Genomic DNA, 25,663 nt, shown 5'->3' on the forward strand with positions numbered 1-25,663 from the left:
TAATTTAAATAAATAAATGTATTTATTTAAATGAGAAATAAGGCTAGAAGAGGATAAATGAATTAATTAAATAAATAAAGATTTATTTAATTAATAGAAGAATTAAGCTTAGATAATTAAATAAATAAAATACATAACAACTACATAAAAAACAAAATATTTATTTAATTAGACTGGACAATTTTGGGTGTCTACAATAAGATACATAACAACTACATAAAAAACAAAATAAAAATAAGAAACATGCAAATAGTCCTTGTGGTTCAAACATCCAAAAATAAAATAGAAAGTATAATTAGAAATAAAGAGTGACCATACATTATGCATTTGACTATTTATAGTTTGAAAGAGTAGGGTGCATCTTCAAAAATGTTAACAATTCTTTGGTGGAAACCATGCAAATTATAGTAGAACATTTCATATAGCTAAATATAAGAAGTAAAATAGAGATATTAAATATTATTACAAAATTATAGAGATTAAAAAATCATAATAATTTTTTACAATTCTGGAATCTATCTTGATAGCTAATTAAAATTAAGTGGAAAAATAGTACCAATTATTGACACAAGTACCACTCTTATTGATGGTATTCAAACAAATTTCTAGTAGTCACACTTATTTAATTACTCATTACTCTAATACTACCCCTTAATGAAAAATTTGATTTTCTTGAGCATTTAGCATATCACTATATATATTACAAACCCTTTCTGTTCATATTAAAATACCCCCAACATCCTCCTTATAACCAAGCATCCTCCAAAGTATCACATGAATACAGTCTTACTCCTTTTGAAACATTAAGCACCTCTCCTTATTCAACATCTATCCTGAGGCATGTCAAGTAACCTATATTTCCTCTAACAACCATTTCAAATATGCTTTGATGATCTCAATGTATCTAGTAGTCATTCAAATGATTGGATAATTTCATTTTCTTCTTCCTAATTCAATCAACATCACTTTCAGACCTAAGCTCTTCTTTAAAGAAAGTATCGCACTTTCCTCTTCTCAGACCAGTATGCATATAGTCAAAGATCCAGGCAAACACATTCACAAACTACACTTACACTCTCTACTACAAACTTTGTCTATCTGATACTGCTCGTATATCTGAAACATCACCAATAAAAACACTCAAGTTTTTTTAAACACTTTTATAATAAAATCACACCCAATCTCAATTTGATGTATTGATAAAATGGTTTAAAATTATAATAAAAATATTACACAGCATAATAGAAACAGCAAGACAAAGATCCTAACAATTGATATTAACTACTTCTATATATCATCGTAGAGATTATAAAATCATTACACATTCTTACAATCCTTAAATCTAATTTGAAACGTAATTAAAACTAATTGATAGCAAAGTTCAACTCTTATGGATAGATTAAAGCTATCTATTCAGTTTTATTCAATATTGTAACAATTTTCAATGATTGGGCGGGAGGAAATACCTGGTTTCCTCCTTGGGGTTGAGGCTGAACAGTGTCATAAGCGTATACTTCATCAAAATGGAGATCTACTGATTCCGAACGAGAGGAATCTTTATCGATCGTGAACGTTCTTTTTGAGTCGTTCACTTCTTCGGACCAAGTAGACGTACTATCTCTCTTGCAGATTTGCAGATCCCCACCGAAGTTTGGCGGTGCTGAAGCCGATCTGTGACAGATTTCCGAAGAAGGCTCAACTGTACACGGTTCCGACCGTTCTCTCAGCAAATCAGACGAAGGAGTTCTGAATCTCTTACATTTCTGGGCTACTACTCGATATTAGCAAACATCCAAGAAAAACGGTGCTTATAAATTTCGGCCCCAATAATAGTTCAGCCAAGAGTAACAAAAAATCTATTTGCTAAAATAGATCAATTGAACTCTTATTCTGTACTGACCATCATCTACTGGAGAGCTTTCCTTGTGTAATACCAGCTTTTCTTTACACACAATCCAGACGTCGCAGGACTCGATGGCGTGCCTTCTTACATAATCCGCTTTGCCTCGAGTTCTCATCCTCATCCTCCTGTACATTTTTTGAGAAAATCTCACAATAATGAATAAAAAATTCTTATAATATTGCAAAATAGAATAATGTACAAGTTAGGTTTTTGTGTACCTAGATATAGCACCACCGGCTGAAGTTGTTCCCATGATAAGCTTCTCGACGCCCTTCTCTGAGACCACTTCAACAATTCCTTTGGCAACATCATCTTTCTCAACAAACAAAATCTCTGCTTTGACCTGTGCGCCAGTGTATTAACGTTCTAATTATTTTCATAAAACTAGGGTTTCTGCAGTGCTTCTTATAAAATTTATGGGCATTCTAACTGCAATTAAGTTGTAAAGTACAGTTAACATGAAAACAATTCAATTAAATCATCATATAGCTCTACCTATTTAACAAAGTGGGGCAGAAACGTACCTGGGCTTTTGTGCAAATATCCAAATATTTTTGCATGCGACTGTTGAGCTCCTCCTTTTTCTCCCTGAGGTGGGCGGCCACGACATCCTCGCTTACTTGGTTCACCGGAAGTTTGCCCACTGCAATCCCGAAAACGTCCAATTTATGAATGAAAACAAAGTGAAATTTTTATGCTAGGTAGTCAATCAAAGATTGAAATGCTTACTGGGTGTTGGTATGCTGCGAAGTGGAAGCTGAATATGAAGAAGAATTATTAGGGTTTCTTCTCTATTACTCAAGTTTTGCAGCGCCCATTTGACAGCACTGACGCTCTCGCAGACGTCTTTTCCAACGGCCACATAAATTTCCTCCTGAGGAGGATTACTCTCTTGAAGGATAACTTCTTCAATCTCTTCAATTTCTTCCTCCGTACAACCTTGAGGAGCTCCCTGATGCCGTCGGACTCCCACTTCAGTTCTCATGTTTAATGTCTGTGAACTCTAAAACCCCCTTAGACCGGACAACGGCAATTAGAGTGAACGTTTAGGATTCTGAAGAATAAATAAAGCATAAGAAGGGTCTCAGTTCCGGGAAGCTCTGAACCACACACTTGATTTTGACCAATGTAGTGAAATTGCAGTTATAGTGAACGTTTAGGATTCTGAAGAATTAATAAAGCATAAAAAGGGTCTCATTTCCGGGAAGCTTTGAACCACACACTTCAGTTTGACCATTGTAATTAAATCCCAAAATGGCCCTTTCGGACGTACTCAAGTTCCAAGTAACATACATATGAAGCATGTTCTATGACGCGTATGTCACGGCATGCCTGTGCTCGAAGATAAAGAAATTTCTTAAAGTTGTGGGTCACACACACAGCTCATGACATAGAAACATCTTGTCCGACCTCTGTTTGGGACATTATGCCGACATTTGTGTTATCCTAACGTAATTGTTCGCCTTTTTTAACAATTACGTTAGGATAACACAAAAAAGTTTGAAAGGTGCTGTAAACGGTGGGTGGGAAAACCTTGGTGCGGTAGCGAATGCGCGGGGGAAGAATGGTTGTGCAGAGGAATCGGTTGGATTTGCTGCAAATGGAACCTTCCTGCTGTCAGCACAGAGGGAGGACTGGCGTGCAGCTTGTCATCTTTTGTTCCCACAACTCCATCGTGATAGCAAACAGGGGAGGAAAAAACAGAGCAAAAATATACAAAACAAACATATTTTCATTCATCACTGAATTGATTACAAATGCATCATGTTATTGTGGTCTACTGATCTTTATGGAATACATTGATTATATGGGAGATTTCATTACAACTTGTAGTACACAAAACAGCTAAGATAAGTCAACAATAAATATCAGAAACATCCAGAAAGTATGTGAGGATGGTAGATGTTGTTGACTTTTCTATTTTGTCCTTGATGACAAGGCATATTCGATGACAGCATATGGGTTTCTTATTTTCCACGCCATGTTAATCACTTCGGTCTTTTAACTCAGGTTTGCATTATGGTTGAGTTTGCCTTGAGTCAGTTTTCTCACGTGGCTGGCATTATGAGCTACTTCCGGATGTCAAAAAGGAATTTATTTTGCTTTGGGATATTTCAAAAGCACCGTTCGTTGAAGCCAGTGTTGTTTTTATCACTCTCAGCTGCACTTGCTCTGTGATTTGAAAACAGGGAGAATGTTTTTGGGTTACTTATATTTCTTGCTCCCGTTCTTTCTCTGGGCATTGATGGGCTTCCTAAACAAAATGCATACTGCGTCGATTAGAGCTCTGACCATACTCGCTGCTGGTAATCTTACTGTTTGTTTTCGCACAGGTATGCACTGTAAGATTTTTTTTGAAGAAAAATGATAAATGTCGAAAGAGGCAAGTGTTTTTCTTCTTTGGTTTAGTTGCAGATAACTATTTGTTCTTCCCTTATCTTCCGGCATTGTAAAAGTAACTGTTTTTTATTGTTTATCAAATCGTTAAGGGTTTGTTGCAGTTTCAAAGGTAATTAGTGAAATTATGTTGAAGATTCTTGTTAACCCTTTATGGGTTTGTTACTATGTTTATATCAAGGGTTTTTACAGGATTTTTCGAAAATCATTTTCGAGATTTACTAAACCAGTTTTAACGACTGTTCAGTTGGTTACCCTATACGAGGGTCTCTTTAGAAGATCTTATCAGTTGGATAAGCGTTATTGAGAAATGGATATTAAAAACCCTACATGGGTTGTGGTCTGTAAAATGAAATCAAAATCAGTTTTTGGTAACTGTCTGATTCTGTTTCGAGTACATTTACATGTATGTGTCTCTTTCAAAAGTGAGGGATATATATATGTAAATGTAGGAGAAGCGGCTGTGTATTGTTTTTGAGGGAAAGAAAAGAAAAGTATACTTTGAGATCTCTGTTGTTGGCAAACGCACTAAATATCATACTTTTGTGTTGTAATAAAGATTCATGATACAACAATTTCAGAATAGATTGAAATATGTCATCATGAATCCACTCAGAAACTATTGAAAAGGGTAGGGGTTGAAGCTCCTTGCAGCAGGGCTGCTAAATTGGATGTATTGGTTGGTGGTTAAAATTAATAAAATGATTGGAGTGTTTTTTCCCTATGATGAAATCTAGTTGGATTTTGAGGGTTTTCACTCAACACAAAAAAAACTGTGTCATTGTGTTGGCTTCTCAATTATGTTTAGTGCTCTGATACACTAATTTCATGTTTTCTTAAGTTTCTTTCTCAGTCACATGTTGATGCAAGCTTTTCAAATGAACTCATAGTTTTCAGTTTTTGTGGCCATCTTAGAACTGTTCTTTTAAGTTAAATGATTTAGTGTACTCTGATTCACCCCCTCCCCCTCTCAGAGTACTCGTTACTTCCAACAATTAGTATCAGAGCATAGGGTCCTCATAGGTTTGTCCTAGGATTGATCCTGGTTATTTTGGAAGTTATCATGTCACAAGCTGAAGGTGCCTCGCTCACTAGAGCTCCTTTATTTGATGGCACAGATTACATTTTTTGGCAAGTTAGAATGGAAGCATTTATTCATTCTCTGGATGTCAGAATGTGGGAAGTTGTTTCTAACAAGTATGATGTACCATCTATTGTACCTACTGATGCAGATGAAAGGACGAAATATGAACTGGATAAGAGAGCTCGCTTTGCAATTCTTTGTGGGTTATCAAAAGAAGTATTTGTTAAAGTAATGTACTTCAAATCAGCTAATGAGGTATGGAAAAATCTTGAATCTATTTATCAAGGTAATGAGAAGGTTAAAGAATCAAAATTGATTACGTTAAAAACTCAGTTTGATGATTTGAAAATGAATAATGATGAGACAGTGGCAAGTTATTTTCTTCGTATTGATGAAGTTGTAAATGCTCGAAAAGGTCTTGGTGAAGAAATTGATGAACATGATGTGGTTGCAAAAGTAATTAGAACATTACTACCAAAATTTGAAACTAAAATATCTGCCCTTGAAGAGAAGAAAAATTTCTCTAAAATGACTGTGCATCAGCTTCAAAGTACTCTTACTGCTTACGAAATGAGAATTGGTAATACCCCTTCTACCTCTAAGGAAACAACTTTTAAAATTGAGAAATAGGAAGAGAGTGAGTCTGAATTATCTGATGTTTTTGAAACTTTATTGGTTAGGAAACTTAGGAAGAAGTTTCAAGGAAAGTTTAAATGTTTTGGCTATGGTAAAACTAGTCACTTTGCAGCAAAATGTCCGTATTTAGATCTAAGTAAAGATGAGGATAAATCTGAAAAATCGTTTAAAAAACCTTGGAATCCTAATAAAAGGTTGAACAATTTTAAAAAGAAGAGTCTTATGTCAAAAGAAGAGACTGAAGACGAATCTGATGAGTCAAATGTTGATGGTTGTGAAACACTATTCATGACCAAAGTTGAATTTGAAAACCCAGTTGCAGTAAAAACTGAATCAGATTCTGAAGTTGAAATAGAAGATGTAAATCTCGAAGAAGAACTTCTTTGTGCTCTTCAAGAAGTAAAAAGATTTAAGAAACTTGTAGTTTCTTATGAAGATTCCAATCAGATCTTACAACTTGATATAGTAAATGCAAACAAGGTTATTGAAACTCAAAGAAGTCTTATTGAAAGAAAAGAACAAGAAATTAGTACTCTACAGAAACAAGTATACACTCTTGAAAAACAACAACATTCTACTGAAAAAGGAGAAACGTCACAGCAAAATTCTGTAATAGCAAATAAAAATCAGTTTTCAAATAACAGATTTTTCCATGGCTATTGTCATTTTTGTAATCTGTTTGGGCACAAAGTAAATACTTGCAGATTTGCTAGAGCTTCTATTTTTGGTCATAAACAGTCTTTTGGTTTTGTCAGAGACATAAGATGTTTTACATGTTATCAATATGGTCACACTTCTAAGTACTGTAAAAAGTTACAAAAACCTGCAAAAATGTGGAGACCAAAACTTGAACAATCTATGCTTGTTCAAACAGCTCTAATATCTACAAATTCTTCTATTTGGGTTTTGGATAGCAGATGTTCTCATCATATGACAGGAGACAAAAACAAGTTTTCAGCCTTAGAAAGTCATCCAGGAGGTTTTGTTGAATTTGGTGATAATACGGGTCTATACATTACTGGAATGGGAACAGTCATGATAAACAAAGACACTCCTATAAATGATGTCTATTATGTTGAAGGATTAAAGTATAACTTGCTAAGCATTAGTCAGATTTGTGATAGTGGTCGTCAAGTTGTGTTTAATTCTCACGGATGTGTGATTAAAGAAAAGTCAGGGAAAATAATTGCAAATGGTTTCAGAACACATGGTAATTTGTATCATTTATCAGACTCCAAATATCAAGAACAAAGTGCAGGCATGTGTCTTATGAGTTGTATAGATGAAAATTGGTTATGGCATAGGAGATTTGGTCATGTTAATTTCGATAATATGGTTAGAATCAACAAAAAATAAAAATGTTCGAGGTCTACCTCTGATCAGTAGACCTACAAACTCTGTTTGCAGTGAATGTGTAAAAGGCAAACAAACTAAGTCATCTTTCAAATCTAAGGAGTTTCTATCCTCAAGGCCACTAGAATTAGTTCACACAGATTTGTGTGGTCCTACGAAAACACAGTCACTGAATGGTGAAAAATATTTTATGTTGTTCGTAGATGACTACACCAGAATGGTATGGGTAACTTTTCTCAAGCATAAGTCAGAGGCTTTTGTTAGGTTTAAAATATTTAGAAAAATGGTTGAAAAAGAGTCTGATTTGAAACTAAAATGCTTAAGATCAGATAAGGGAGGTGAATTCACTTCTCAAGATTTTGTTGAGTATTGCGAAAATCATGGGATTAAAAGACAGTATTCTGCCGCTCGGACTCCCCAACAAAATGGGGTAGTTGAAAGAAAAAACAGAACTGTAAAAGAAATGGCAAGAACTATGCTTAATGAATCTAATATGTCTGATAAACATTGGAAAGAAGCTGTTCATACAGCTGTATATATTTTAAATAGAGTACAAATCAGAATAAGAACAACTTACACTCCTTATGAACTATGGTATGGAAAAACAACATCTGTCAAGCATTTTAGAATCTTTGGTTGTCAGTGTTTTATCAAGAATGATTTTGAAAATCTTGATAGCTTTCATGCTAAATCTGATGAAGGAATTTTCTTAGGTTATTCTTCAAACAGCAAAGCATACAAGTGTTTTAATAAACGCTTGAATAAAATTGTTGAATCTGTTAATGTAGTTTTCAATGAAAATCAGAATGTGATGAAAAATCAGATTCAAGATGATGATGAGGAATCTAATTTAGAAATTGGTAATGCCTCAACATCAAAGGAACCAGTCATGACCAAAGAAGATGAAACTAGCTCAAGTAACCAAGAGGAAGTTCCTAATTTTAAGGAAGACATACCTCAGAAAACACCTTCCAAGATAATTGCTAAACGACATCCTGAAACACTTGTGATTGGTGATAAAGATGCAGGTATAATGACTCGTAGAAAGGCAAAACAAATAGAACAAGCTCAGATGGCTGAGCACTTTTGTCTTTTAACAGATTTTGAACCACAAAATGTTTCTGAAGCCCTAAATGATCAATCCTGGTTAAATGCAATGAAAGATGAAATTAATCAAATTGAGAAAAATAAAACATGGGAACTTGTTCCTCGTCCAGATGACAAAAATGTAATTGGAGGAAAATGGATTTTCATAAATAAGTTAGATGAATCAGGAAAAGTTATTAGAAACAAAGCTAGATTTGTGTGCAAAGGGTATGCTCAACAAGAAGGGATAGATTTTGGGGAAACGTTTGCTCCTGTAGCTCGTTTAGAATCCATTAGAATGTTTCTTGCTTATGCCTCATTTAAAGAATTTATAGTGTACCAGATGGATGTTAAAACTGCTTTTCTGAATGGATATCTAGAAGAAGAGGTTTATATGGAGCAACCAGAAGGTTTTGAATCTTCTGAGTATACAGATCATGTTTACAGATTAAAGAAAGCACTTTATGGTCTGAAACAAGCACCACATGCTTGGTACTTTAGACTTGATTCACATTTGATTTCTAAAGGTTTCACTAAAGGCAATGTTGACAGTACATTATATACTAAAGTTGTTAGCAATGATCTTCTAGCTATTGAAATCTACGTAGATGATATCATATTTGTATCTACAAATGATGAATTATCACAGAGTTTTTCAACCATTATGGAATCTGAATTTGAAATGTCAATGCTGGGACCTTTATCTTTTTTCTTGGGTATCCAAGTGTCATAACTAGAACATGGACTTTTCATTTCACAAACTAAATATGCAAAAGAGATGTTAAAAAGATTTCAGATGGACCAGTGTACTCATGTTGGTACACCTATGGAAACTGGGTGTAAGCTGGTTAAGGTTGATGATTCTCCACTTGTTGATCAAAGTAAATATCGGTCTATGGTAGGAAGCTTGCTCTATCTCACTGCTTCTAGACCTGACTTAATGCAAGCGGTTTGTTTGGTCTCACGCTATCAGTCTGCTCCTAGACAATCTCATTTAAATGCAGTAACAAAAATTTTTAAATACATCCAAGGTACTCTGGATTTTGGTTTATGGTATCCAAAACATGGTGATTTTACATTGATAGGGTATACTGATGCTGACTGGGGAGGTTGTATTGATGATCAACGAAGTACTAGTGGTGCAGCTTTCTTCCTTGGTGACCGGCTGGTTTCTTGGCACAGCAAGAAGCAAGACTGTGTCACTCTGTCCACAGCTGAATCTGAGTATATTGCTGCCACAGCTTGCTGTACTCAAATGCTTTGGATGTCTTATCAGTTGGCAGATCTGGGTGTTGTGATATCCAAACCTATGACTATATTCTGTGACAATACCAGTACTATTCAAATTTCAAAAAATCCTGTGATGCATTCCCGTACCAAACATGTTGCACTTAAATTACAGTTTTTACGTGATCAAGTGACTGCAAATGAAATCATTCTTGTTCATGTGTCCTCCCAGGCACAAGTTGCAGACATTTTTACCAAAGCTTTACCAAAGGATACATTCATGCGGCTGCATGATCGTTTGGGAGTTTACTCTCAATCTTTTATTTCAACTTAATTTCTTCAGTATGGGGGAGCTTCTCACCATGCTCCCACCCAAGCCCTCTTTGTCCTTGCTGACAAAAAAGGGGGAGAATATCTTGGTTCTATTATGATGGTTTTTTATGATAGTTCTATTGCTACATGAGATGGTTTTTATGATGGTTCTATTGCTACATGAGATGGTTTTTATGATGGTTCTATTGCTACATGAGATGGTTTTTCATGATTTGGTTCTATTGCTACACGAGATGGTTTTCATGATTTGGTTCATGATGGTTCTATTGCTTATTCCCATTGTTTCAGATTTACACAGTTACAATGATATCTTGGTTCCCTGATTCTGAATCCTGACAATGATTTTTTGGTCATCAGTTTGATTTCCAGTTCTTTTGGCAATATAGTTTGCACTTGTACGTTAATCTGTTTCAGCATGTCAGAAGTGCTTCTAGTTCTGGATTACACGATATGGTTGATATAATTCTATCCCTCTGTTCAATGGTGGTTATGTTTTTGCCATCAAGGACAAAGGGGGAGTTTGTTGACTTTTCTATTTTGTCCTTGATGACAAGGCATATTCGATGACAACATATGGGTTTCTTATTTTCCACGCCATGTTAATCACTTCGGTCTTTTAACTCAGGTTTGCATTATGGTTGAGTTTGCCTTGAGTCAGTTTTCTCACGTGGCTGGCATTATGAGCTACTTCCGGATGTCAAAAAGGAATTTATTTTGCTTTGGGATATTTCAAAAGCACCGTTCGTTGAAGCCAGTGTTGTTTTTATCACTCTCAGCTGCACTTGCTCTGTGATTTGAAAACAGGGAGAATGTTTTTGGGTTACTTATATTTCTTGCTCCCGTTCTTTCTCTGGGAATTGATGGGCTTCCTAAACAAAATGCATACTACGTCGATTAGAGCTCTGACCATACTCGCTGCTGGTAATCTTACTGTTTGTTTTCGCACAGGTATGCACTGTAAGTTTTTTTTTGAAGAAAAATGATAAATGTTGAAAGAGGCAAGTGTTTTTCTTCTTTGGTTTAGTTGGAGATAACTATTTGTTCTTCCCTTATCTTCCGGCATTGTAAAAGTAACTGTTTTTTATTGTTTATCAAATCGTTAAGGGTTTGTTGCAGTTTCAAAGGTAATTAGTGAAATTATGTTGAAGATTCTTGTTAACCCTTTATGGGTTTGTTACTATGTTTATATCAAGGGTTTTTACAGGATTTTTCGGAAATCATTTTCGAGATTTACTAAACCAGTTTTAACGACTGTTCAGTTGGTTACCCTATACGAGGGTCTCTTTAGAAGATCTTATCAGTTGGATAAGCGTTATTGAGAAATGGATATTAAAAACCCTACATGGGTTGTGGTCTGTAAAATGAAATCAAAATCAGTTTTTGGTAACTGTCTGATTCTGTTTCGAGTACATTTACATGTATGTGTCTCTTTCAAAAGTGAGGGATATATATATGTAAATGTAGGAGAAGCGACTGTGTATTGTTTTTGAGGGAAAGAAAAGAAAAGTATACTTTGAGATCTCTGTTGTTGGCAAACTCACTAAATATCATACTTTTGTGTTGTAATAAAGATTCATGATACAACAATTTCAGAATAGATTGAAATATGTCATCATGAATCCACTCAGAAACTATTGAAAAGGGTAGGGGTTGAAGCTCCTTGCAGCAGGGCTGCTAAATTGGATGTATTGGTTGGTGGTTAAAATTAATAAAATGATTGGAGTGTTTTTTCCCTATGATGAAATCTAGTTGGATTTCGAGGGTTTTCACTCAGCACAAAAAAAAACTGTGTCTTTGTGTTCGCTTCTCAATTATGTTTAGTACTCTGATACACTAATTTCATGTTTTCTTAAGTTTCTTTCTCAATCACATGTTGATGCAAGCTTTTCAAATGAACTCATAGTTTTCAGTTTTTGTGGCCATCTTAGAACTGTTCTTTTAAGTTAAATGATTTAGTGTACTCTGATTCACCCCCTCCCCCTCTCAGAGTACTCGTTACTTCCAACAGATGTGACAGTAGACAAGTTGACACAATTCATTCAAATATAAGAAAGATCGGTAGACTGCAGATGTGGAGGATCTTGGAAGTGGTTTCACTCTGAGAGGGGATGAATCAGGGTGTAATAAAATTCAACAAATAAAACTTCTGATAACTTGATATAACCTTTAAGATCTTTTGACACGATACAATTTGCATTAAATAAGAAACAAGAACTGCTGATCAGAAATACTAAAACCTTACACGATCTAAGAAGAATGATCAAGATACATTGACTAAACAATTTTCATATGCTCTATGAGACACATCATTTACTCCAACTAACGGATGAACTAAAAAAAATTCACATGAGATTATTACTGCAGATTTACAAACACAATTTTGCATATAATCAATGACATTAAGTATCAGAGCAAACACAATTTTGCATATAATCAATGACATTAAGTATCAGAGCAAACAATTTTGCATATAATCAATGACATTAAGTATCAGAGCAGGTTTTGAAGTTGGAAAAAGTTCTAGTACTGCAAACAATCAAGATCAGAACAAACCGGTAAGACAACCTAATGCTTATAAATTTAATGGGATATGTTTTAATTGCAACAAGTTTGGTCATAGAGAAAATCAGTGCAGATTTAGAAATAATCAGAATAATCCACCCACCAGTCAATGTTCCAAATGCAACAAATTGGTCACAATTCAGAAAATTCTAGAATGAATGTGAAATACTATGTTTGTGGTAGATTTGGGCATTTATCCAATCAATGCAGATCACTAACCGGTCAAGGATATGGAAAGGCTATCCAGAGGAATAATGTAGCTTGTTATGTATGTAACAAGATTGGACATATTGCAAAATTTTGTAGAAGCAAGACTACACCAGCAAACAATAAAGGATCTAGTGTGAAGGGAAAAGACAAGGTAGATGAAGTAAAGCAAGAATTTTCAAAACAATGGATTAAGAAGAGAGATCAGAGAGTTGATGAATCTGTCTCTGCACCGATAGAACAGAGTAATCCTACACCAGTAGGAGATTCTTCATCTGATTGAGGAATAACCCTTGGGGGTATGACAACAAATTGAAAATCATGCATTCTACCCTCAGTTGATGGTGAGAAGACACTTTTCTTCTTTACCAACAGACATGTTAAGTTTTCACTTAATTGACGAGCATTTAATCTAGTTGTTGAAGAACATTTTGGTTATATAACACCAAAAATCTCTCATTTTTGACTCACCGAGTATTCAAACAATCAGAGAGCGCAAAACTGAGCAAGGGCATTCTAAGGCGAAGTTCCAAAGTGACTTTCAGACATTCAGAGAATTTCAGTTTAGAGGTGTTTATCAAAACGACAACTTCATCTTCTATTCCTGAGTTTATTGCAAACCCTCCCATTGTTGAAAACATCAAACTCCCTAGACCTGTGTTTAAGATTATCCCTGAGATTGCAAAGCGGGATGATTCTGTTGGAGATTCTTCAAAAATTTTGAAGGGTAACGCATTTGCTGAAGACCCTAGAATCTACATCCATTGCAACATAGAAGACCTAGGCACTGAGGATTTGAAGAAAATGTTTAATGAGGTTATTACTAATGAACAAGGTGTGATTAAGCCTCAACATAAGATTGTGGAAGACTTAGGTGTTTTAGAAATACTGAACATTCTCGAATTTCTAAAGGAAGTTGTACAACATATATTGAGGAGAGTCCATGGAGAGTTCACATGGTTAGAGTCAGTTTGCAAGATAACCAAGGAAGCAATTAAGGCAGTTACTAGTTTACCTTCAACCGATAGTAGGCCTGATAAAACCAAGAAAATACCTAACAAGAGTGTGACAAGCTTAACCGGAGCCACATCAGATAGTAGATCACTTAGAGTCAATGATGTTAAGGATATAAATGTGAGATATATGAGTATGATACTTGGATAATTAGCAACATGTGCAAATAGATTGAATTCGGTTTCTAGCTTTTGTATTCACAGTGCATATGAGATGGTGAACAATAATGCTAAGATTAATGTTTGTGAATGGCTTAAAGATGAACTGATTGACAATTTGAGGAAGATTAAGGGAGATAAGAAAGTTACTTTCCATTTTGGGAACCTACTAGTATGCCTAATACTATACTTTACCAAAGAGATACCGGGCATAGGTCACAAAGATTTTGGTTATGACATCCTGGTAGGCAAGCAGATTTGGGAAGCTTTCACCGATATGGGCATTGACTATGATAAGAGCATTGCAGATTACTTTAAATCTTTTCAAACTAAGATGAGAGCTAGAGAAAGGTTACCGCAGAGCATAGTTGATAAGTACGACAAAAAAAAAATGTTTTTTCATTAAGCGAGATGAGACTTGGATGGAAGCAGTAAGCCCTAGAACTATTTGGGTTACTGAAATGTGTTATGAGGTAGACCTACCTGTTCTGGAAACATTTGCAAAATCTCTACTTGAAGCGCCAAGGGAGCCATCTGAAGAAATATTTGGTAATGCTGAAACTATTGCAAGTAATGTATGTATGCAGAAAGAAAGGAAGAAAAGAGACAAGTTTATCAGAGATGCCTCTAAGAAGGCTAGTGAAATTAAGGAAAATGTCATGAATATTAGTGGTATATCAGCTAGTGAGCTTAAAGGATTGCAATCGGAAGCACATGTTTCACCGATTGTCACTTCTTCTGACACTAATAGTGGCAAGGCTATTGAGTTTAAGAGCGTGGAAAGGAAAAGGAAAACCCCACCAGTATCTTCTCCTTTTCCTAAGAAAACCAGAACATAGAGAAAGAAACAACAGGCAGTTAGGGAACCGCAAAAGAAGCTTACACTAAAGAAGAAACAAACACCAGTTGATCTACTGAATGAAATAATACAAGAAGTTAATCTGGTAAATGTAAATAAATGGTATCACTCTTTTAAATATTTTGACAAAGAAACTATTGAAGAAAGAATTATTTTACATTTAGATATTTACAAGAAAGTTTTGATACAAGTAATTCATGATTTACCCAATGATTTAAACATGAGATTGGAACCAAAAAGACTATCAATAATGGAACTTGACAAGAAATTGAAAGTTGAAGCACTTTTGGCTATAAATCCAGTAAACTCGAAGGAAGAGATAGATGAGCTTATATCTGAAGCTAACCAGTCGGTATTTGTTAGTGGACACCAGCAACTAAGCATGATGGCTGGGAGAGAGTTAAGGAAATTGCAGATGGGACTGCTGACAACTGGGATATATTCTTTGTTGAGAAGGAAAAGCAAGAGGAAAGAAACAAACCAAAAATGTATAGGACATTCAAGGTATATCAGAAAGATAAGGGAAAAGGTAAAGTTGGTGGTGTTCCTACTATAAAGATTATAGATAATCTTCCACTGCCACCTCAGAATGACCCTCTAGTACACACAACTAATTCACCGGATATGGCTACTAAAGGTATAAATCATGATGATACTAACCCAGAGTCTGAAATACTTTTCACAATGATTGTAGATACACAAGATATAAACATTGTTGTAGATAAGGAACATGCACCTGGTAGTGAAAATATAAAGATCTCTGAGAAACCGGCACACATTGTAGACTCTCAGAAGACTGAGATACCGGCACAAACTGAGAAACCTATAGAGGATAAGACAACTAACACAAAGCAACATGAATCAGAGAAACCGATAGTTGAAGAGGTACTTGTACAAACTAAGAAACCATCAAAGGAAGAGATACATACACAGACAAATCCACCAGAAGAAAATGTAAGTAAAGAGCAACAAAATTTTAGCAATAAGGAAAAAATAATAAAGGTAGTTGGAGAATCTAGCACATTAGCATGAGAATTCAAACTGACTAACATCACAAATATTCTTTTGGATTCTATCAAGAGGATAACAGATTGCAATGCCTTAGCATTTAAGGCAATTAATAACACATTATCTATCTTTAAGATTATTGCACCTACCTATAAGATAGACCACATAAACGGTTCTTTAGGTAAATTGGACACATTGTCCAAATTTATTGTTGAAAATGTTCTAACTTTGGAAAAGGTGAATGAGGATACCATTAAGGAGAGAGTTGACAAAGAGAAAAATACATTCTTTGAGAACACAATAAAGAATTGTACCGATCACTTCGACACACTTTTATCAGTACTTAATTCTACAATTTTGGAGTATAAGGAGTTGTATAGAGAAGCATGTAAACCTCACTATTTGATAGAGGATATTGATGAAGAGATAAAAAGGACACAAAAAGAAATTGATGACATAGCGGACAACATGATAGGTTCATTTGAAGTTACATCAGTTTTTGAGCAAGAAATGGCAGCACATGAGGAGAAATTGGAAAACTTGGAAAAAGAAAAGGCAAGAATAAGGTCTAAGGCCCGAGAGCTAAAGAATAAACTTGGTCTAAGGTTGGATAGTCTTATTACTTAGAGAGTTGAACTAACTAAGGCGACAATTCCTGGAGAGTGATCACTGGAGCAGCAAATGCACTACCTCACCGGTATGATCTAGCAAATCGAGGAAACTCTCTCTAACATCGGGAAGTTTATGCAAAATTTGAACCTAGTTTTGGCGGACATTTTTTAAATATTAATTAACCGGTTACAAACTTTGAGGTAGAAATTTTGTATTCTTTGATTCTTTTTGACATCCTTTGTCAGTGATGTCAAAGGGGGAGTAGTGGAGAGAAAAATGTATGTACAGGGGAGATCATTGGAGATCACTTGCTCAGGGGGAGCACATCTTTTTGAATTTCAGTTTTGGGATGACAGTTTTGGATTTTTCTCATGAATGTTGCCATCAATGCCAAAGGCGGAGGTTTTTGCCATTCTACACTCATATGAGATTGATTGATGTTGTCATTGATAGCAACCAAATAGTATTGGGCTACACAGGATCACCGGCAATAGGTTATACATAGGCACCGACACCGGCAAGAACTTACATCGACATTCATATTTCTCCTGCAACAAAGCATACCGACACTCAAGCCGACATGGGATGAACTTTTTATTATTGTATTATAATGTAAGTATTTTTTATGAGTTGACTTGATATATTGTAAGGACTCATATAAGTATGAGATCTCATAAGTTATTTTGTATGTATGGAATGTATGTATGAGAGATTACAAATATTGTAATCAAGGAGATTATTTTATGAGGTGATTTAGTGACAGCAAAGGTTTTTGGTTAAGGTATCTATCTAAACTTAAACTGGTACTGAACCAAGCATTAGAGATGCTATATTGAGAAGTACATTGTATTGGATTTTAATTATCCATTTTGTAATCAGTGATACTCTTTTGAGCAGTAATCTCTAGGTTGTTGGCCTTCCTGCATGTGTAGGCCCCTATTGTACATAGTATTTATTCATTGGCTAGTGAGTAAATATTGTGGGTCACAAATCTCAATGAGGTTTTTCCCACACTGACTTTCATCATTAAAATATCTTGTGTTATGGTATTCACTAATGTTGTCTCTATTATATCTCTTTACTGCACTATTTCTTGCTTACTGGTACACTGTTTTGGGTTACAAAGTTATAAATAAGTTTAAATATTTGATTAACCGGTTTGACATTGATTCACCCACCCCCCCTCTCAGTGTCTTTGGGACTGCATTGTATTTGGAGTTCCAAAATCATGGTTGATGACAACTTACATGAATAATATATGAAGACTATTTAAACACATACTCTATTAATCTAAACTATTTTAACATAATATTGTAGAATCACAAAAGTACTATTGATATGTGGTGATTGATCAACAAAGTACTATACACTCAGCACGTATTGTAATAAAACCCTATAAAGGTCAACTTTGTTTGTTGCCCTAAAAACGTATGTTATAAACGACTGGGATGCTTAAGACATTGTAAGGTTGATGTACTATTTTTGCTGGGTAATAAGAAAAATTGGACGGTTGTGTATGGTGGACGTAACCCATTTTGGGTGAACCATGTTAAATCTCTATGTTATATGTGTCCTATTTTATTCCTTTATCTTTTGTATTTAAATCTGCATATAATTGTTAGTTCATATTTGCTTCCGATCTGCTTGAAACCCTAATAATTGGTATCAGAGTGAGGTTTTCTATAAATTGGCAGGACTTTTAGTTTTGAGTGAGAGAAATGGAGGATTCCAAATTCAAGGTCGAAAAGTTTAATGGCTAGAATTATCAGTTATGGAAAATGCAGATGGAGGATTACCTGTATCAAAAGGATTTGTAGCGGCCATTGAAAGGAAAGGCAAAGAAAGTGACCATAATGTCAGATGAAGAGTGGGACATTTTAGATAGAAAGGCACTGGGATCCATTCAATTGTGCCTTGCACCATCTGTAGCTTTCAATACAAGAGAAGCAAAAACGATTGTAGATTTGATGGTGACATTGGCTAAGTTGTATGAGAAACCCTCGGCTTCGAATAAGGTATTTCTTATGAAGTGTTTGTTTAATTTGAAAATGAGTGAGGGAGGATTTGTAGCGGAGCACTTAAATGAATTTAATACAATTACCAGTTAATTGTCTTAAGTAAAAATTACTTTTGCAGAAGAGGTTAGGGCTCTCTTGATTTTATGTTCTTTGCTAGAAAGCTGGAATAGCTTGGTTATGGGTGTAAGTAACTCTATCTCTGGTAAAAATACTTTGATATTTGATGATATTGTTGGTGTTATCCTAAGTGAGGAAATGCAAACGAAAAGTACAGGTGAGACTCCAACATCATCAAGTAGTGTTTTAAATGTGGAGAATAGAGGAAGATCAAAGGAAAGAGGAAAAGGCCCTGGGAATGAGAAGTCACGAGGGAAGTCAAAGAAAGGACGCTCTCAATCTAGAGGAAAGAAAGATTGTTGGTACTACAAAAAGCCTGGTCATCTAAAGAAATACTGTTGGTCTCGGAGAAACAAAGAAGGAGAAAAAAATAAAAATGACAGTGAGGAAGCTAATATTGCAAGTAATACTTTACAAGATGCTTTAATCTTATGTTTGAATAATGTTAATGATTCCTGGGTAATAGATTATGGGGCTTCATTTCATGCTACACCCCATAGAAAATATTTTCTAGATTATGTTCAAGGTGATTTTGGACAAGTATATTTGGGTGATGATGAGCCCTGTCAAATTGTTGGAAAAGGAAAGATAAAGATCAAGTTGCAGAATTGAAATACCTGGTTTTTGCAGGAGGTAAGACATGTTCCTAATTTAAGAAGAAATTTAATTTCTGTAGGGCAACTAGGTAGTGAAGGTTACATAGTTAGCTTCTTAGATAGTATTTGGAAGGTCACTAAAGGATCATTAGTAGTAGCTAAAGGTGCAAAGGTAGGCACATTATATCTATGTACTGGTAGCACTTACTCTACCTTAGCTGCTACAGATAAAGTTACTACAGGGACAACAACAATAGATGTTACAAGAATAGATTCGATAATGTGGCACCATAGGCTTGGGCACATGAGTGAGAAAGAGATGAAAATACTTCACTCCAAAACTCTATTGCCAGGACTAAAGAAGTTTGATTTAGAGTTCTGTGAAAACTGTGTTTATGGTAAACAAAAAAGAGTCAGATTTCTCAAGGTTGGGAAAGAGAAGAAGAGTGAGAAGTAAGAGCTTGTGCATTCAGATGTATGGGGATGGGCTTAGGTATCATCTCTTGGTGGCTCTTGTTATTATGTTATTTTTATTGATGACTCAACCAGAAAAATGTGGGTATATTTCCTAAAACAAAAATCAAATGTTTTTGAAACTTTGAAGAAATGGAAAGCTTTGGTTGAGAATGAGACAGGAAAAAAGTTGAAGTGTCTCAGATCGGATAATGGAGGTGAGTATTGTAGCAAAGCATTTGAAGATTACTACTACTTAAATAGGATTAAAAAGCAAAAGACAATTCCAAGAACTCCACAAGAAAATGGTGTGTCAGAGAGAATGAATAGGACTATCATGGAATGCATGAGGATCATGCGATTGTGTGCTGGATTGCCCTTATATTTTTGGGAAGATGTTGTACATATTGTTGTCTATTTGATAAATAGAGGACCCTCAACCCCTTTGAATGGTGGTATTCCAGAGGAGGCATGAACTGGTAAAAAGGTAAATTATTCTTTTCTGAAAACCTTTGGTTGTGAAGCTTTTGTCCATGTTGATAAAGAAGACAGAACCAAGCTTGATGCTAAATCTCAAAAATGTACCTTCATTGGATATGGGATAGATGAATATGGCTATCAGTTATGGGAATTTGAAAATAAGAAAATAATTAGAAGTAGAGATGTTATATTCAATGAGAAGGTTATGTATAAAGAACAGATGCAAGAAAAGAAGCATGAATAGGACAAACAAGAATATGTGGTGTTGGATGAGATTCCTGAAAATGAAATGCCACAAGGACCTGATGCTCAGCAACAACAGATTGTCCCACAAATTCCTGCAAGTGTTAGATGTTCTACAAGGTCAAGTAGACCCCTAAAATATTTTCTCCTTCTTTGTATTCTATTTTATTAACTGATTCTGGTGAACCATAAGAATATGAAGAAGCAATGCAGGTGGATGCCAAACAACAGTGGGAGCTAGGCATAAAAGAGGAGATGGACTCCTTGATAAAAAAATAAGAATTGGGACTTAGTCCCTTTACCTGCAGAAAAGAGCTTTGCCTAATAAATGGGTTTATAGGCCGAAGGAGGAGGAAGGAGGTCATAAAAGATATAAGCCCAAACTTGTGGTAAAAGGTTTTGCACAGAAAAAGGGTATCGATTATGATGAAATATTTTCTCCAATTGTAAAAATGACTTCAATTAGAACTATACCTAGTCTTGTGGTTGTAGATGATTTACATCTTGAACAATTAGATGTCAAAACAACTTTTCTCCATGGAGATTTGGAGGAAGAAATTTACATGCAACCACAGGGATATGAGGTCAAAGGTAAGGAGAACTTGGTGTGCAGGTTGAAGAAAAGTTTGTATGGCCTAAAGCAAGCACCCCGACAATGGTATTTAAAATTTGATAGTTGCATAGTTGAACACGGTTATTATAGATGTCATTCTGATCATTGTGTATATTTTAAGAGATTGGATAATGGAAGTTATATTATCACATTTCTTTATGTTGATGACATGCTTTTTGTTGGGTCTAACATGCAACATGTAAATGATCTTAAACTAAAATTAACTAGGTCATTTGCTGTGAAGGATTTGGGTGCAGCTAAGAAAATTCTCGGTATGAGGATTACACGGGATAGGAAAAATAGAACCTTTAATTTTTCCCAAAGTGAGTATATAAAGAAGGTGTTGAAAAGACTTAACATGCAGGATGCAAAAGCAGTTAGTACACCTTTGGCTAGTCATTTCAAATTGACTAAGGAGATGTGCCCAAAGGCATAGGAAGAGGTAAATAAAATATCTAACATCCCATATTCATCAGCTATTGGCAGTTTGATGTATGCAATGGTATGCACAAGGCCAGATATTGCACATGCAGTGGGAGTTGTGAGCAGGTTTATGAGTAATCTAGGTATGGCACATTAGAATGTTGTGAAATGGATTTCTTTGGTATTTGAAAGGAACTACTACGAAGACACTATGTTTCAAAGGATCTAGTGCTACTTTGAGTGGATTTGTTGACTCTGATCTGGCAGGTGATATTGATTCATAGAGGACTACAACAGGGTATGTTTTTACTATAGGGGGAACTGCAGTCAGTTAGATTTATAGGCTGCAAAAGGTTGTTGCACTTTCAACCACTAAAGTTGAGTATGTTGCTGCTAGAAAAGCTAACAAGGAGATGATTTGGTTACAATATTTTATGGAGGAATTGGGTCAGACACAGTAGGATCACCCATTATATACTGATAGCCAGAGTGTCATTCATCTTGCGAAAAAATTTTCTTTTCATTCAAGGACAATGCACATTCAGCTCAGGTACCACTTCATCCAAACTATTTTGGAGGAGGGTCAGTTATGGCTTGAGAAGATTCACACAAGTAAGAATCTTGTTGATATGTTCATGGAGGTAGTTCCACAGGAGAAGCTGATTTCTTCATCAATTTCTATTGGTCTTCTCGATTGATAATTGTGGAATTTATACCAGTCGAGTCCCACTATTTTATCCAGCGGATGCTGCAAGTACAGTGGTGTTGTCTAGTATCAGTCTCCAAGTGGGAGATTGTTTGGCGTGGAGCCTAATCAGTGTCCAAGTGGGAGATTGTTGATATGTGACGACTAATCAGCAAAGTACTATACACTTAGCACGTAAAGTATTGATTGGACATTTTTGTTGATGAAAACTGACATTGTAATAAAACCCTAAAAAGGCCGACTTTGTTTGTTGCCCTAAAAGTGCATGTTATAAGTGGCTGGGATGCTTAAGGCATTGTAAGGTTGATGTACTATTTTTGCTAGATAATAAGAAAGATTGGGCAGCTATGTATGGTGAACGTAACCCATTTTGGGTGAACCACGTTAAATCTCTATGTTATCTGTGTCCTGTTTTATTCCTTTGTCTTTTGTATTTAAATCTGCATATAATTGTTAGATCATAGTTGCTTCTGATCTACTTGAAACCCTAACAAGCACTTCCTTATAACTTCTTTCAAAAAACCTTCTTACTCTGTTTTCAATATTCAATGCACAAGACACTTAACACAGAGCAACTAAGGAATGTATTAATGACCTTTTCTTTTTTACACACCCTTCTTCCATATCTTTCCATTATATATATGAGCATCCTTTTTAACACAAAACCAGTAAGAAAAAAATATCTTTCTTCGTAAATGAAATGCTCATAACTGAAGAGCTGTTATGAAACTACTTTTTCAACCAACTGTTAAAAGAAACCCTTCTCTTTTTCATTTAATATTAAACTAAATCTTTGGTATTTGCTTGAAAGAATACTTGACTATGCTAGCAAAAAGTCAAAAAGAAACTAAAAAACTTGTTTGCATCTTTTGCTCGAAGTCCACTTTCTGTGCATGATGACAACAAACCAACTTCTACTCGACGATATCACTTTTCTATTCATGATGATGTAATAAACTAAACCAACTGCAACATTGAAACAATTATCTGATAGAGGCTGCAAGAGCATACATGGCGGCTAAGGTTCAAAAAAATGCTTTTGAAAGAAAGATAAAAACATGATATACAAACCCTAAAATAAATAACAATGATATTTCAAATCTGGATAATATGAAGTTCCCAAAGTAAAATCTTCCCACATGCCAAAGGATATGCCATTAATCAAGTAACTCTCCTTAACACCATCTGCCAAGTGGGATAATTCAAATATTACAAAAAACACAAATAATAATTGCCAAGTGTTACTACCAAGTATCCATGTGGGCAAGTAGTCACTACATAAAGAGATGCACATAGACCAAAAAGTAAAAAATCCAATCTCTCATCTCAACCACCACATGCTGACATCAAGGACAATAACAAAGATAAGACACCAATAAACTCCCCCTTTGTCCTTGATGGCAAAAAAAATATGTACTCTGCAGTGCCAAAAACATGAACCATGAACCATGAATCATGCAATGCTAATAACATGAACCATAAATCATGAAGAATGAGCCATGCAATGCCAATAACATGAATCATGTACCATGAGCCGTGCAAAGTCAATGAGATGAGCCACGAACCATGATTCATAATTCATGCAAACAACCAAGAATCCATGTAACTAACCAAGAATCCATGTAACCTTGTAAACATAACCTGTAACCTTGCAAACTTAATTTGAACTTAAGAATTCATGTAAAGCATAACTTGTAACCTTGCAAACTTAATCTAAACTTAATCTAAGACATCTCCCCCTTTTTTGTCTTCAAGGACAAAGGGTGAAAGAACAATTGCACAAAATAATGAGGAACAGATAGATGTAAGAATTAAGCTACCTATGGAGAGAAAAGATCTCCCTCAACCAATAAAAGAATGCATTAAGAAAGAGTAGATTGAGAAACAACTCCAAGTCATAACTGAAGTTTTTCAAATGTATATGTAGCTATTGGCTTGGTAAAAATGTCTACAACTTATGCTTGAGTAGGAACATAGTGCAATATAACTTCATTAGCCAAAACCTTTTCACAAAGAAAGAGTAACCGAGTTGCAATATGTTTCATTCTTGAATACATTACAACATTTTTAGAGAGACTGGTAGAACTACTATTATCACAAAAAAAAGTAAGAGGTTTGTCAGTAGTAATACCCATATCCAGAAGAGTTTGAGCCATCCATAATAACTGAGTGCAACACGATGTAGAAACAACGTATTTTGCTTCGGTTGTGGAAAGTGAGATGCAATATTGTTTCTTACTGTGCCATGCCACAAGACTATCACCAAGAAAAAATGTCACACCACTGGTTCTTTTTCTGTCATCTACACACCTATCCCAATCGGTGTCAATATAGGCCAATAGAGTAAAATTATCATTTCTAGGATACCAAAGATAAGAAACCTAGAAACCATACACACTGCTTGCATCAAATCAGGCCTAGATGCGGTTAAGCATAGTAAATTGCCTATCATTGACCTATACAAAGTTTGATCAACAACCAGAGTTTCATCCACTTTAGATAATTTATAGCCAGTAACCATTGGAGTATGTACTACATTGCATTCAGCCATTTGGAACCTCTTTAGCATATCTTTGGCATATTTTGTTTTTGAAATAAAAATTGAGTAACTTGAAGTCCAAGAAAAAAAGATAGTTCTCCTAACATTGACATTTCAAATTCAGAAGCCATTATTTTTAAAAAAAATTTAGATAGTGCATCATCATTACCTGCCAAAAATGATGTCATCAACATAGACTTCTACAACAAGAATATCATTACCTTCTTTCTTGACATAAAGATTGTTGTCCACACTACCTCTGATGAAATGATTCGCTATCAAATGTGAATCCAACCGAGAATATCAGGCTCTAGGAGCTTGTTTAAGGTCATAAAGAGCCTTTTTAAACCTATAGACATGATCAGATTTATCTAAAACAAATAATTCCTTCAAGTTGTTCTATTTAAACCTCTTATTCTAGAAATCCATTCAAGAAAGTAGTTTTAACATCCATTTGGTTGACATTAAAAATTTTAAAACAAGAATATGCTAAAAATATTCTAATTGACTCAATGCGAGCCACTAGTGAAGACGTCTCACCAAAGTCAACACCTTTTTGTTCAGCATACCCTTTGCACACAAAACGTGCTTTATTCTATACCACTTTACCACATTCATCTAGTTTGTTTCTGAAAATCCATTTTTCACCGATTACATTTTTATTGTCAGGTCTTGGAACTAACTTCCAATTTTTATTTTTCTCAATCTGGCTGATTTCTTCCTACATAGATTTCAACCAGAAGTCATCATTCAAAGCATCATTAATAGTCTTAGGCTCAAATTCAGTCAACAAACAAAATTGTTCAGCAAGTTGAGCTTTTTCATCAAGTTTAACTCTTCTTCTTGTTAAAATTCCAGCATCTTTATCTCAAATAATTAGATTTTGAGGATTCCTCTTAGTAATAATCTTGGAGGGTATAGATAGAGGTGATGTTACTTTAGGACTTGATACATTCTTCAACTGAGTGTTATCCACAACAACAGATTCGGGAGATTCTCCAAGTATTAAAGTAGGCTCCTCTTCAACATTCTGAAC

General features: G+C 35.1%; 2 protein-coding genes across 3 annotated transcripts in view; one reads left to right on the forward strand and one right to left on the reverse strand.

Annotated features, from left to right (window-relative positions):
- Positions 1 to 3,624, reverse strand: part of LOC131037894 (U-box domain-containing protein 33) — a 64,927-nt gene extending 61,303 nt beyond the window's left edge. Inside the window, exons 1-5 of one of the 2 annotated variants that reach the window (XM_057970136.2) lie at positions 2,633 to 3,624; positions 2,428 to 2,546; positions 2,122 to 2,246; positions 1,901 to 2,028; positions 1,467 to 1,771 (exon numbers count right to left, since the gene is read on the reverse strand). In XM_057970136.2, coding sequence (XP_057826119.2) covers positions 1,467 to 1,771; positions 1,901 to 2,028; positions 2,122 to 2,246; positions 2,428 to 2,546; positions 2,633 to 2,888 — 933 coding nt within the window. In that variant the 5' untranslated portion in view covers positions 2,889 to 3,624. The remainder of the gene's footprint in view (positions 1 to 1,466; positions 1,772 to 1,900; positions 2,029 to 2,121; positions 2,247 to 2,427; positions 2,547 to 2,632) is intronic. The other variant, XM_057970134.2, reaches the window with a different exon arrangement.
- A 5,631-nt stretch (positions 3,625 to 9,255) lies between these two features.
- Positions 9,256 to 10,020, forward strand: LOC131875365 (secreted RxLR effector protein 161-like). The gene is made up of 2 exons (XM_059219465.1): positions 9,256 to 9,753; positions 9,862 to 10,020. The coding sequence occupies exons 1-2, from the start codon at positions 9,256 to 9,258 to the stop codon at positions 10,018 to 10,020; spliced, it is 657 nt and encodes a 218-aa protein (XP_059075448.1).
- The last annotated feature ends 15,643 nt before the right edge of the window (positions 10,021 to 25,663 follow it).

Source organism: Cryptomeria japonica, chromosome 4 (genome assembly GCF_030272615.1).
Source record: "Cryptomeria japonica chromosome 4, Sugi_1.0, whole genome shotgun sequence".
Taxonomy (NCBI): Eukaryota; Viridiplantae; Streptophyta; class Pinopsida; order Cupressales; family Cupressaceae; genus Cryptomeria; species Cryptomeria japonica.

Excerpts from the sequence above, each read along its gene's own strand:
- LOC131875365 (XM_059219465.1), top strand. The coding sequence starts at position 9,256 with ATGGACCAGTGTACTCATGTTGGTACACCTATGGAAACTGGGTGTAAG. Across the intron at positions 9,754-9,861 it reads AGTTGGCAGATCTGGGTGTT|TTTTTACGTGATCAAGTGAC; the intron begins GTGATATCCAAA and ends CTTAAATTACAG.